This window comes from Aythya marila (assembly GCF_965140915.1).
Source record: "Aythya marila genome assembly, chromosome: 12".
NCBI classification, from domain to species: Eukaryota; Metazoa; Chordata; class Aves; order Anseriformes; family Anatidae; genus Aythya; species Aythya marila.
This window is the reverse complement of record NC_139053.1, coordinates 12263724-12278350: the sequence shown is the minus strand read 5'-3', so window position 1 is coordinate 12278350 and position 14627 is coordinate 12263724. Positions and strand designations below refer to the sequence as shown.

The window sequence follows — 14627 nt, the reverse complement described above, 5'->3', positions numbered from 1 at the left end:
GTAACAGTAAGATTATTAAAGATGCAGTATTAGAGCAATGAAGGAAATATAACAATGCATTTAGAAAAGTTGAAGGTAAAAACAAAGCAAGAATAGAAGCAGCACTTGTCTAAAGTGAAACAACTTCCCATGCAGAGGTGCTACCTGCTAACTGGCCCATCTGTTTTGGATGGCAGCCATGGGCCCTTCCCAATTCCTCATACAGCAAACAACTTCCTTCAGCAAGCACACTCAGAAGAGGAGAATCTCTTTAGGAAACTGAAGAAAAAAGGGAAGAGGCACTGAAAGGTAACAAATCATTTGAGGATGTTCATTGAAAACTTTTCCAGGGATATCTGCTTGATTGTACAATAATCTCCATGGGAAGTATTAAAGCCCTTAAAAACACGAGAAACATAAAACCATGCCAGAGAGTAATGAAAATAAACTCTAAAGAGCTTTTCTGCTCTGGTCTCCCAGGACAGCTACATAATCTTCCACATCTGCTGCACGGCAAGGTACTGCTCCATCTGAATGCTGGAGAGCTGAGCCCACCTAGACTTGACCTTCCCAAAAGAAAAAGCATTTCTCTGTGTAGTGCACAAGTGTACCAGCTTCTCCTCGCCCTCCTCTTCCAGTTCATATCCTCGTTATCCCAAAAACATCAACACCCCATATTACTTTGAGTCTTCCTCCCTGTTCATTTCCCTTCATGCTGTTTTCTTCCCCCTTATCAGACGATATCTGATCAGGTCTGTCAGCCTCCCCAGCCCCCTGAAAACTCCTTTCCTCATCGGGTCCAACACCCACCACCCCTCCATCCTGCCAGCTGCCTCTTTACAGAGCTCGCAGCTCTGCCCAGCCTCAGCAGTGTCGGAGATTTCCCCTGGCAGCCAAACAAGCACAGAGAGCGAGCTCACCCAAATGGGAAGACACAGGTGAGCTATGTGCTGAATATCTCACAGACTCAGCAAAGCGTTCAAAAAAAAAAGTGAAAATCAGTTCAATACCAAGCTCTTCTACATTGGACTTCTTGTTACTTCCTTGCTATTCTGAACACCAATCATCTTTAGCAGTCAGCCATACGTACTATTAATCACTAAGCTTAGCCTTGAATATTCATGAGAAACTCCAAATATTAGAAGTTTCCTTAGTTTTAATTCCCAAATTATAATTAACAGGAACACCCAGTAATACTCTTCAACCTTTTCTGGAAGTCGAGGAAATGAAAGCCTAATTAAGTCTTGGGAAAGTGCCGCACAATACTCTACATGAATCATTAACGTTATTGTAATCCTTTGTGACATTGCCCCTTTAAAGGACAGTTTCAGGCACATTCTCTTGAGATACGAATAAATGAGTTGGAACACTTCTCACGTCCAGCAGCGCTTAAAACTACCCCACAGGCCTAAAACATCATGCTGCTTTTCAGCTCGCAACAGCTCCTGTAGTGGTATTTCGAATCAATACAGACAAACCTAGAGCCAGTAACAGAGCCCTGCAGTCCCCGTGCCTTCATTTGCAGGCATTTGACTTTTTCCCTATTCCTTCTTTTGACAATCAAAAACGGGCACCTGGAAAAGAGCCATTTCAGCCACAATGCCCTGCAGTTACACGTCACATATGGCACTACGAGCTAAGCTGTGGAAAGTCCTTCAACCAAAGATTACAGTAAGCGGCAATGTTTGTCTTCAACTGATAATTTTGTCTGCCAATCATGAATGTATTTTAATACGAATCCTGACATTAAATGAAGCATGTGCATTGTAATCTTTCCTGCAGCATTACTTTCTTCTACTAGAATATATTTAGAGACATTTTATCTTAACCAATTTTTGTTGAGGTTTTATTCTGTGCAATGAAGGGTGCTCCTTCTCATTTTTAAAAATGAGTCAGAGTGCTGTACGACAGCCTGATACACATCAGTTCCCACAGTAGTTTTGAAGGTATTACTAAGCATTACGACAACAAAAATAATTATCTTAGGCAAATAAGTCAATTAAGAGCATCGTGGAACATGTTCTTTCTCCTCCTTTTCCAAAACTGCTCACTTTACCAACAGTTTGCAAAACCCAGTAGTTTGCTCTACCAGTCATTACCACAAATCAGATGCAGCTCCTTTGGAGTACAACCACACAGAAACTGAATTTGGTGAGACGGTACATAGGCTTCCATCCTATCCAAGCTAATTTGTCAGCTTCCGACCCACTGGATTCATACACTCCATATGCACCATGGGTGCTATCTCAGGCCACTCATTAAAAAAAGGCACAAAATATTACTCAGTTCCTCCAAAGAAACTCATCTGCACGTACGCCTTCGTATGTCCTACGACATACTGGAAGTTGCAACATACTCATTCAACAGACAAGAAAACTCCCGTGTCTCTAAGTCCACCATCGTATGGTTTTTACCATTATCTTTTTTTCTTTTTTAATTTTATTTATAAGCCCTAAAAATTTAAGAGGCGTGCTCCAAAATTTTTTCATGTTTGTTCCAAACGTATCAGTTTAATAATAGACTATTTACTTACTCACAATCAATAATCACTCATTTTAATTAGATGCTTTTAGCGTGACTTGCCAAAGTTATTAATGTACCGCAAAGATCAGCAGTAAGAACAGAAACAAAAATCCTGAGGGCAGATTATTTTAGCATATTAGGAAGCACCATCCCAGAACTTCTACTGCCTGGATGGTTTTTAATAGTTCCAGGACAGGTAGATGTTGCACAGTGATGACAGCTTCTTTGGCTTCAGTCCTGAAAACACACAATGCAAATGCAGCTGCTCCCTGTCGTTCACCCTACTCATGTAATGCTCATTGCTAACGCTTGCAGACCTCAGATTTTGTTCTACACTGTGGAGATGAGAAGAAAACAAATTGCACTTCCAAATCCTGAATTTTGCTGGGTATTTGCAAAAAGGGCTATACACTGATCACCACAACCCTCTATAAACTTGTGCTCACTACTGAACCTAGTACACTCTGACTATATCTTACATGAAATCTGTCCATGCAAGCTTTGTCTTACAATAACTAGCAGTGGTTTTAAACAATGAAGTAATACACATGAAATATTTAAAAGTTAGTGGGCTTTTGGTGTAGTTTTTCTTTTTAACATTATTGTCCTCAAAGAACTTACTCATATTAAGGGAATACAATTCATAGCATCTCTGTAAGGAACTACTTAAAAACCTATTTCAGGCTTACTGTCATTTTCATAACTGCTCTAAAACACCCTTAAAAGTACATTTGCTAATTTCAAAGATGTTAATAACAACGCAACTTTGAAGTTTGATCAGATGAAGACATGCATCAGCATCATCAACAGAAAAACCTCAGGAGTTATTACGCGTGTAATTGTTACAGTGCTCTAAGCTTCACAAGGACTTCAAACTAAGCAGTGTAGCTATTTAGACTCTCTGGAGAAACACAGCATGTGTTTCCTTTGAGAATGAAAAATGTTTTCAGTTTGTTTTTTTTTTGTGTGTGTGTGTGTTTTTGGGGAAGGGTTGTTTTAAGGTTTCTTCCCACTTTGTGCAACTAACAGAACTTCAGGTGTGCATTTGGAGGGTTGTTTGTTTGCGTTTTAAGGTTTCTTTCCACTTCGTGCAACCAACAGAATTCCAGCCAGCTAAAACCAAACCTAATCAATGTGCAAGGGACTCCTCACCGGCACCCCAGCCACCCTGCATGGCCAAGGCGCGGCTGCAGCCCCGCACCTCCCGGGAGCTCCGGACACCCTCTGCTGACCGCGGGGCCCCCGCTGCGCACCTGGCCCCGCTCTGCGACCCCAACCCCAATCCTCCTCCTGCAGCCCTGACACACCGCAGCCGCTCAGCAGCGCCCAGCTGGGCACAGCGGGCTGGGTTAGGTTGGGTTGGGTCGGGTCGTTTCGTGTTGTTTTGGACCAGCACACGCAGCCCCCCGAGGTGTTTGTTTGATAACCCTGGGATCCGATGACTTGCGGCGGGACCCAGCGGGCGTGCTGGGTGGGGTTTTACCTCAACCAGCCCAGTCCAGGGGTACCCACAGGCCCTGAGGCCGCCCCGTCCCTCGGGCCGCCGAGCACGGAGCCGCGGGGACCGCTCGGGCTCAGCCCCCGAGGCGCCTCGGGCTCCGCTCCGCACGCTGAGCGAACCCCGGCGGCTGCCGGTGCCTCAACGGCTCCTCCGCCACCCCCAGCCCGGGGCGAGGCTCGCTCCCACCAGCTCCCCACCGGCCGAGGGGCCGTGGGGACGGGACCCCCCTGCCCCTGCCCCCGCCGAACCGCAGCTCCCGCCCGCGGCGGCCCTGAAATGGAGGCCGTTGGGCGGCCGCCAGGCGCAGGTACGCACCTCGCCGCCGGGCGGGGAAGGGAGCTGGGGGCGGCCCGGGACTTACCACCTCCGCCAGCTTGATCCTGCCGAAGGTGCCCCGCAGGTAGTCCAGGTCGCAGCGGAGGCCGCCCAGCCCTCGGCGCTGGCTGACGGGCTCGGTGGTGGGCTGGTAGGGGCTGCTGGCCCCCGAGATCATGGAGGTGCTGGACGCCTCGCCATCGAAGCCCTCCAGGTCCTCGCCGTTCCTCATGGTGCCGGTGCCGCCGGGGGGCCGAGGGAGCGGGCTGCGAGCTCCAGCCGGCGCCTAGCGGAGCGTCGGCTGCATGGCACGGCACGGCGGGGCAGGGCAGGGCAGGGCAGGGCCAGGGGGCTCCGTCAGGCGGAGAGGAGCGGGGACAGCGGGGGCCGCATGGTGCCGTGCCCGGCCCGGCCTCAGCCCCGAGGAGGAGGAGGAGAAGGAGGATGAGGAGGAGCAGCGGGAGCGCCCCGCCGCCGGGGGGCGCCCTCACCGCGCTGAGGGCAGCGAGGGGCAGCGAGGAGCCGCCGTGCCCGCGGCCGCGCCACCCGGCCCGGAGCCGCCCTCAGCCCGCTCGGCGGCGAGGCCGCCCCGCGGCTCCGCTGCTCCCCTGCTCCCGGCGCCGCTCCCGGCAGGGCAGCTCCGGCCGGGGACGCTGCTGCCGCCGCCGCCGCTCCGCCCCCTGCGCTCAGCGGAAAGGGCGGGGAGAGCCCGCCCCGAGCTGCCCGCCCCGAGCCGCCCCGCCCGGACCCGGCCCCGTTCCCGGCACCTGCCCCGGGGCCCCGCTCGCCTCCCCTCGGCCGCCGGGGCCGGGCCGCTCCGTGCCTCGTCCCGCCCGCGCGGAGCGGCGAGTTTGGGTTCTAGGCACCGAGGGGGCAGCGTGAAGACAGCTTCCCCCGCGGGTGAAAACGAGCCGTACCGCGTTCAGCTGTTCTTCAACCATCTCGTCCTTCCCCCCGTCCCCAATAAAAGTTTGTCTCTGGCTTCTAAAACACTGCAAACCGCCGATCTAGGCTTTTGTGTTATTCACTGCAGCTCTTGTGTAGGCAGAAACAAATGACACTGTTTGTCCTTGGCACGTGCACGACTAAAAGGCGCGTGGAGGTTACAGCTGGTGCTGCCTGCTGCCTTTGGCACTTCTGCAGGCAGGAGTCTGGGCTTGGGGGTTCTTGGAAATGCACTGATGTTGATACTAACACTGGAAAACGTCAATAATAGTGGCAGCTTACATTGTATTTTTAACACAAGAGTTTATCCTCTGAGATATATCAAGCTGTTCACACTCCTCAGAATTACCCTTTCAAGCTGTTATGATACTGTACCTGCACCCGTTCAACTAGTGAAAACTCCCATGGTGTTCTTCTGTGAGTGTTAGAAACATTTTGACGTGGAGTTTTGAAGTTTTCCAACGAAAGAGTTGGTTTTGACACTTCTAGACACTTTTCATGAAAGCATAAATAGGGAGAAACATGCAACACAACCTGACAAATACAACTGCAGCAAATGCAAATGAAGAAGGGGTTTGCGTTGTATTTTTTTTTCCCTCAACCTACAGACTGCCATGCACCACTAATGGAGTTGGAAACTCAAGGAGCTGAGTATTGTATCCTGTGATCTGTCATATTTATCAACCAGATTTCTGCTCTCAGTCTTAGTAACAATCCACATTCTTTTCTCTTGTCTAATTTTCTGTGATAGGATTTTCACATATATTAATTGTTCTAGCATCTTCCTCAGGCCTCTAAGAAGGTGCTGGTTTTGTTTTTTTAAACCATTACAGTAGTTCTGTTTTCCAAGAGCAGTGTGGATTATCACCCTTACATCTCTTTTCTTCCAGTTATCTTTATGCTCTGCTTCTTTTTTCGTTCTCTTGAAGCTTCTTTCATCACCCTTCTTTTAGAGGGTTCTGTCTAGCGTCACATATTTTTTAATTTCAAGAGATTTTCCTCCTCTTTGGCCTCCGCATAAACAGACCCTAAGAAGTAGGGCCAAAGAGAGAACTAGAGAGCACACCAGAAACCCTGGACACAGAGTTGATTTTTCTGGTCTACCTTTATCAGGCACAGCTTGATTAACTGGAGACGTATTGACAGCATGCAGTCAGGTCTTTCCATAGCATCTCTGGTACACCCTGGTGCTGGAGGAGTCTGAGATATTCTCAAATGAGATGAAGAGCTAGCAAACATGCTTAAGAAAAGAAAAAAAAGTTGGCCTTTACTGAAGGACAAATAGCAGGAAAAGAAAACATGAGCAAGGCATGGAAAAGGATGAAAACCTCCGTTCCTTGGGTCACCCAAAACTAGTCTAACCATACAAAATTATAAATGGAAAGGGAAAATTCTGTCTGTGATGGACTAATAGGTTTTTACAGTCTCTTTTCTCAGTTCTTGTATAATTCCGGGGAAATGAAAGGTCACACAAAGCTCCTTTTCTTGCAGGAAATATGATGACAAGGTGGCTGCCGGTTAGAAGAGCTTTCATAGATTCTTTTTAACCTTACAACTGCACAGCTGTTCCACAAACACAGCATTTCCACATTTACCTACAGAGACACTTAGCATCGGCTTTGAAGAGCTCCCGTGGTGGTTCTAGAAAGGCATTTGTGAGCAAAGGAATTGAAACATTTTTGAAGCATCCAGCAAACATTATTTTGATTAATCTTTTGCAGTTCCAACCAAAGGAGCAATATGTTGAAGGAGAATCAAAAGGTGGTATTGCACAAGGAAACTGAAGGTCAAGGGGAAAGATGGTTGAGTGATTTAGGAAAAAAAAGCTAGGTGATAAGAGATCTCAATTCCATTTTTTTAGCTTACCACTGCATCCTGTGCAGCCTTCAGCAAACTTAATTTCCTATAAAATGGAAGGCATAACGCCTAAATATATTTAAGATCATGAGAACGCTGCAGAGTATGGGAACACTGAAAACGCTCTGTTCTTTGGGGAGTTAATTGCTTACACAGCGAAAGCACATTAAGTGTTCTCTCTGCTCCAAGTATCTCAAGTGTTATTTGAACAATTGCGAGGCGTGTTCTCAGAACCATGTTGACAGTGTCGCCGACCGCAGTTTCACAGGCATTCCAGGCTGCGTCTCGGGGCAGTGGGAAGCAGGCATGGCCAGCCACAGCCATGGTGCCCCTTTCAGCACCACGAGCCGTGCAGCGAGCTTCCCCCTTGCTCTAATGGCACAGAGCCAACACCAAGCCATACTGGGGGATTTTCTGGCATCCTCCTGGACGGGTGGGTGGGCTGGACAGACTTGGCAAGGGCTTGTGAGGTTTCTGCCAACATTTAACAAAGGAATCCTTTACACACATTCTTGCCTGATACGGCACCTTTTCAGTCTGGTCTGTAGCACTTGAAAGGAAAAAAAGTCTACATTTGATATGTAAATAAAAGTATTGATCCAGTAAAAAGGTCACTGCATACATCCAAGGCAAATCACATTGCTTTCAGATAACTTTCTGAAAGTTTTTCCAAGTTCATGAGCTTTTCAAGAAAATCTTGCTATTTCACTGCATGGATGCATACCAAGAGTAGTTAAACGGCGAACCACATCAGTGGTCAGCACTCAAAACACCACCATAATATCAAGCTAATAATCAGGTCACTGTATTTATCAGAGAAGACTTTACAACCCACTAAAACCTGACGAAACAGTGGAAACAAGCAAGAAACAAGACAGGAGTAAACCTAACTATGCTATTCACAGCTGCTGTAATTAACAAAGATCTGTGTTTTTACAGAACACTTAAGCCAGCTTGAACAGAATCAAAAATTCCTCATCAGAAACTATTTCTAGGGCTGTGGTGATATACTGTAACCAACTGGCAATTTACATGTAAAAAACAGTCAGAAGATTATCTTAAATATTATCACTGATCAAACTGAACAAAGCAACTTATCTCAACTTCCATCTCAGCTATTCATACAACTTCTAATAAACTTCAGCCTTCAATGAACAGCCTTTGATAAACCTCTTGTGTGTTCATTTCATTAAATGCATTTAAATTCCATTTTCAAGACTGAAGTGTGCAACTCTATTGCAACTGAATACACCAGCTTAAAAACAGATTTTAACAGCTGCATTTGTGTAGTTTTAACAAACAAGGTATTTTAATGCTGATACATAAAATTTTGTAGATTTGAATGGTGCTTATTGTGAGGAAAATTTAGTTAAAAGTGTGAAAGGAATTCAAATCCTAACAGGGAAGTTCCATCTGTGCAAGTACCTGAAAAGAGCAGAGAGGTTCTTTAAGAAAATGCTCCAGTATTTCCACATGACCTACCAAGGGGAAGGAGCACTGGTACGCTGCCAAATTCCAAGAGAGCTGAGCGGTGATTAGAGTTTAACTCTGGCATCAAGAGAAGAGCATTCTTCCTTGAATTTCTCAATGTAAAAATTCTGAAGCTCTCTCAACTATTCATTAAAAAAAAAAAAAAAAAAAAAAAAGCTAAAAAAAAAAAAATAACTTTCTTTAGAAAAATGTTTGTTAGGTTTAAGTGCCTTAGTTTGGCACATTCTCTGTTTTCACGGAGAATGTGGCATGCACACCTTGATTCCGTAGCCATTGGCAGCATGGGAAGCAGGCAAATAATTTTGCTGAGTCAGAGTTAGGAATTAATGCAACGTACAGCAAGAATAAGCTGCAAGTTGTGATATGGCCTTTCAAAAGAAGGACAACCGGCTGCAACAGTGGGGAGTCATGTAGTCAGTTATCTCTAACTGTAGGGGATGACTACTGCTGAACAGCACAAGGATTCCTGCTAGAGCACATCCAAGCAGTACTGCGCAAGCTCCCAGGCTAAGACCACTCAGCAGAAAGTGACCCTGGGAGCAATAACAAGAACCAACTTCCTTAGCTAGCCTTACAGCCCTGCATGTTTGTTTGTGTTTGGTGGCTCTAAGTCACCACGGGACCTGTCCCAGGGAGCTGCATGGGGTTGGCTTCACCTCTCTTGAGAGGAAAGGTGAAAATGTTGCTCCTGTAATTTCACCACCATCAGTGAAGAGAATTTCTCCTTCAAAAAGGAATAGCACAATTAAGGCACTACTGGCAATAAAAATTAGAGACTTACTTTACAGACTGATGAATATGATCTCATATGCCACGAACAATGAGCCATTCACAGAATACCCCTCTTTTTCTCCAGGATTAGAGATTGACATGTCCTTCAACAGTGTCTGTCTACTGGTCCTGTTTTTCTCCCCTGCCTTTATCACTGATGAAGCTGTCACTGACTCTTTTCAGCTCCAAAAGCTTTTGTAGACTTGAGCAACCTGCAAGTGCCAGGGAGGGGTTACCTTGCAGCCACATCTGGGATGAAGGGCAGCAGACATTCTACATGAGAGAGGTGAAATTAATTTATGTAAAAAAAAACAGAAGCAAAACCTCATATTCTTAAGAAAAGTGCCAGTGGACTTTTAACGGTGCTGGGAACCAGCCAAGGCTGTGGGTTACATTTCTTTTGAAAAAATCCCATATAATGAAGCACACTGAAAAATATGCAGAGAGACTAACAGCAATGTTTACTTTATTCATGGCACTACATTTATTCAGGGAACAGAGAAGGGAAAAAAAAAAAGCCCTGAACTGAGAAAAAAAAAAAGGTAGTCTTCTTCCAATAATACTATAAAAACACACAAGCCTAGAACAGAAGGTCAGAAAACAGTAGTTCCTTCTGACTGCGTGGGCATGGTTGTGCTGCCCCTGTGATATCTAGTATTTTTACAGCAAGAGATGGAGCATGTAGGATACAGCAGGCCTTTGGATGGAAAGAGCTCATTTTTATTTTTTGAGGAGGTGGGAAGCTGAAGGGGAGGAAGAAAAATTGTATAAACCATGTTTTATAAGCAAAGTTTTAAAGGTCCCTTAGCAGATTTAAAAAAAAATAAAAAGATGAAGTACACTCACTACATTCTTTCTTTCCATGGATGTAACGGGCCAGCGAAAACAACTGACCTCAACTGTTTTAATACTGTTTGCTGTTACGTAACCCAACCACGCAGCCTCCTCCGCCTCTGGTGGAGAACTGCAAATGTTTAAAAAGTTCATTTTTAGTTTTCCTTCCAAATTGTTTTACCTGCAGTTACTGCTTACACCAGCTAACATGACTACAGTTCAAAGTATGTGTATGTATATATATATTTGTTGTTGTAGGTTGTGTTTTTTTTAAACAGTACTCAATTCCTACTCACAACAAAATTTTATAGTCAGCAACTTTGACTCTTTCCTTGCAGGAAAAAGAGCTTCTTTCTTTCTTTAGTTATATAGGTCTTCTACATACAAGGGAAAACTTTTTTAAAAAAAAAAAAAAAAAAAAACAGGAAAAATAATTTTAAGTCTTCCATCAGTGGCTATAAACTCAAGACAGGCATATGGCCCCAAATCTCCCAAGCTGTGTGAAGCGGAACTAATAAATCCTGATTCCCTGCAGACTTAAGTCTTCTCTTCCTACCTTCCCCACCTCACCCCTCCCACTGAGCCCAATGACCCAGCACCCTCCCGAGGGTCCCTTTTCACACACAGTAGGCTTAGCTCCTATTTATGTCCCCAAACTACTGCCTAAATAATTTAAAAAAATAACAAGTGCTGTGCCAGGTTCCATGTGTGCAGCAACAGATTTTCATTTGGCCTGTCTGCCTACCAACTAGTCAAACTTACAATCCTAAGCAGAGGAAATCTTTGGATCTATTGTCTCCACCGAGCCACTAATTTTCACACAACTGGCATTATCTCAGTTACCTCTGAGCTCTTTCTTGGATGTTACTGAAGTTGAATTTAAGTTGTTTTTAAGGAGGGTGTAGCATAGGCCAGAGCACAAAGACAAAAGCAGAGGAAACTGTGGTAAAAATAAAATACTTTAAATATGACAGCATTCTCCTAATAGTTGTGCTCTACTTCTGTTCAGCTCAAAGGCAACTTGGGGAGATTTTGACAGGCTAAATTTGAAATATTTCAGATCCTGCCACTTTTACCGGCAACTTCCCAGCCCAACAAAACAGTATTGCAAGGTATTGCTTGGTTTAAAAACCAAAATATTCCAATACAGCAAGGTAAACAGTTGCTAATTATAGCTGCCTTCTGGTAATCCAGTATTTTTCTGGGTCATGTGTGCTTCTACCAGGAAAACACGACCATGTGTGACAACTCAGGCTTATAACATATACAAGTTCCAGTATTAATTCAGTAACCTAATTCTCTTATATGTATCAAAGACTAACTATCACTTGTTTCTTTCAAAATCACCACATCACAAAAGGACCTGAAATTATTATCAAAAGCTATTGTCAGCTGACAGCTGTCAAATATTTGGTGTTGGAGTCAGGCAGTGAGATCACAGCACCTACAAGAGACGCCCGTATCACCCCTCACTGACCTCCACATCTACGCTAGATTAATCCAGTTCTGGGGCTGGCCAGCAGTACCAAGGGCTCAGCCCAGCCTTTTACCTTTGTTTTGAATTTTAGAGATTTTCTGTGCAGTGACAACTCTTGAATAAAATGGAAGTTTTTCCTACTTATCTCTCTCTGCACATGGCCATGGTAGTTTGGTCTTTCAGAGCAACTGTAGATTTGTAACACCTTCATTTTTAATACTCTCCAAAGCATAGTCAGCACATCAAATCCTTCATGGGTAATCACTTGATTCCTCTGAAAAAGAGAGGTTTTAAATTACTGAGTACTATCAACTTACTATCCAGGTAAAACAGCTGTCATTAACCAGCCACAGCAAGAGATATTTATCTCCACCTCTATCCTACGCCTGAAGACATGACCAATAGGTGCCCTTAAACTTGAGTGCCACATCCTAGCCTGCTTTACCATCCAAATCTGTGGTCAGTCCTGTGTTCGGATACAGACTTTAATTACTGGTACTCAGCCTTGGCACACGTTACCCTCCCATAAGGCATGCCTACCATTCCTATTTGCTGTTGGACAATGTTGTGACTTCACCCCTTGCAGGACAGTCAACAGGCTGGTGTCAGACCAAAAACTTGGCTGGGCAGAAAATGGCAGCATAAGGCAAGACAAAAATTGCAGCCGTTCCCCTGGGGCAACCCATGCCAGAGATTTAGAATTGCGTGTTTCCTTGCCTCGAGAGCTTCAACATTGTACTGAACATTCTTGCAAAGGTTCATGTGAGACTATTCCCAGCACCTTTTAGTTGCAATCACCTTTCTGGCATAGTTTGAAGGATTTTTATTTATCTTTTTTTTAAGAGTTTGGCAAGTCTGAGACAAGGAGAATATTTTTAAATGATCATAAAGCTACACTGAGTGCTAACTACAAACAAGTACCAACAGTTTAAGTGAAAATTCACAGTGGAAAAAAAAAATCAAACGCTTTTCAAAGGTAGCTTGTGCTTATTCAGTGCAACCCAATTCAGCTCTCTTGTGCATGACCAGATGCAACTGTTTTGTTTTAGGGCTGGACATTGCTATTAAAGCTTTTGTTCTGAAAGAAAGGAACCAGAGTGTCTTAATTAAGACAATTCAAAAATAGAAAGAAAAAAGCTTAATCCATAAGAAAATTCTTAGAACTGCATAAAACTGCTTTTGTTTGGGAAAATTTCACCAATTAGTTCTTTGAAAGACACTTGGCCTACACAAAAATTTGCCACAGAAGAATTATTAAGGGAACATGGCAAACAAAGGACAGAGCATCTTAGAGTGGCACCTGAAGCAGCATTACCTACAGGCACTGATCTCAAGTCTGCCACTGTTTGGATTCGGAACATTTCATCTACAGCAAACTTTAGTGAAGTGTAATTGTAATCAGCTGTCGAGAGGGGAGTCAAAGATCTTTTTCTTCAAATAACAAGTTACAACTAACAACATTGATTCTGCTACATACAAAATCTGCAAACAAAGGCGATACAGAAAATCGCTTCCCTCATTTACAACATCCTCTTCAGACCTCTTTCAGGTACATAATTGTTAGAGTGGTTTAAATATAACCATACCACTAACTGCAAGTCTGTAACTACGAATACCAGAACACAAACCAAAACGTCAGCGTAACCATTTCAGAGGCCAACAATACTACATATCAACCAATACTGACAATTCAAAACTCTTACATCAGTCATTTCTAAACAATGCTCTATGCTGAGCACTATGCTCTTAGGCGTACTGCTGTATTTGGCAAAAGAAACACCTAATGCACTAATACAACTACCCACTGTGTCTTTTAAGGCAGATTAAAGCAGAATTAGATGCCCTATACATAAGGACACACATGATTCTGAAGCATCATAGCACCGCATTACCACTTGTAAAGCACTTAATTTGAGAAAATTACCTTTTTTGGGGGGTGAGGAGTGGTTAAGTATTTCAGTTTCAAGTGTTATAAAGGCAGTGATGTACCTGTGCAAGTCAGTGCTTGCTTCAGTCCACTTTTCCAGAGAGAAGAATGCATACTAGACCAGATTCTGCCCTCACCTACATTACTGCAACTCCCATTACATGGAATGGCTGTTTGTAAACCACAGTAACATTTGACTGCAGAAATATCAGATGTTTCGGAAATCAGAGCCATGTGGTGTCCCAAAGCATTTGTTCAGACTGTTGACTTTCTTAATTATTTGTGCTTACATTATCTTCTCCATAAAATCTGAGCGGATCAGAGAATAAATAATTCGTTATTATTAAGGCTGTACCAGAACTGGCTGGAAGTTTTACATCAATGCTTCTTTGAAGGGGAAATCAAATTCCACCCAAAGTGTGTTTTTGGAATTAAACTGCCTCTATCCTCTGAGTATACTATTTGTTTTAATTAAAAATACTGAGTAACAAGCGAGTTCTCCTTTTGGTACTAACTAGTAAGTTAAGATGTTTCATGTAGTTCTATAGCACTGATCCAGGCAACCAGAATTTTTTAGTTTTTTTTTTGTTTGTTTGTTTGTTTTAGGTTGTAACATTTATATATTGTTGATTTTATTCAAACAAAAGGTTCTTACCTCACAACAATATACCCTGTTTGTTTGTTTTAAGTTGTAACATTTATATATTGTTGATTTTATTCAAACAAAAGGTTCTTACCTCACAACAATATACCCTGACAAAATCCTGCCAAGGCTGAAAAGCCAGAGGGGTTAACACGACCATCTGGAACAGCAGAGTCAGTGAAAGATTCATCTTGTAAAAGCAGCTTATACCCTCCAGCAAAACGTTTTTCACACCAAAATAAAAACCATGTTATCCCAATTTTCTGTTTTAAATTTGGAGGAATTTTCTTTAAAAAAAAAAAAAAAAAAAAAAAAGCTACAGATGAACAACAGCAAATTACACAACAGTTACAAGGGTGTTCAT

At 43.7% G+C, this 14627-nt stretch overlaps 1 protein-coding gene across 1 annotated transcript in view; it reads right to left on the bottom strand.

The window, feature by feature from the left end:
* CMTM4 (CKLF like MARVEL transmembrane domain containing 4) overlaps positions 1-4974 on the bottom strand; it is a 37607-nt gene extending 32633 nt beyond the window's left edge. Inside the window, exon 1 of the mRNA XM_082770114.1 lies at positions 4365-4974. Coding sequence (XP_082626240.1) covers positions 4365-4550 — 186 coding nt within the window. The 5' untranslated portion in view covers positions 4551-4974. The remainder of the gene's footprint in view (positions 1-4364) is intronic.
* Positions 4975-14627: the final 9653 nt, after the last annotated feature.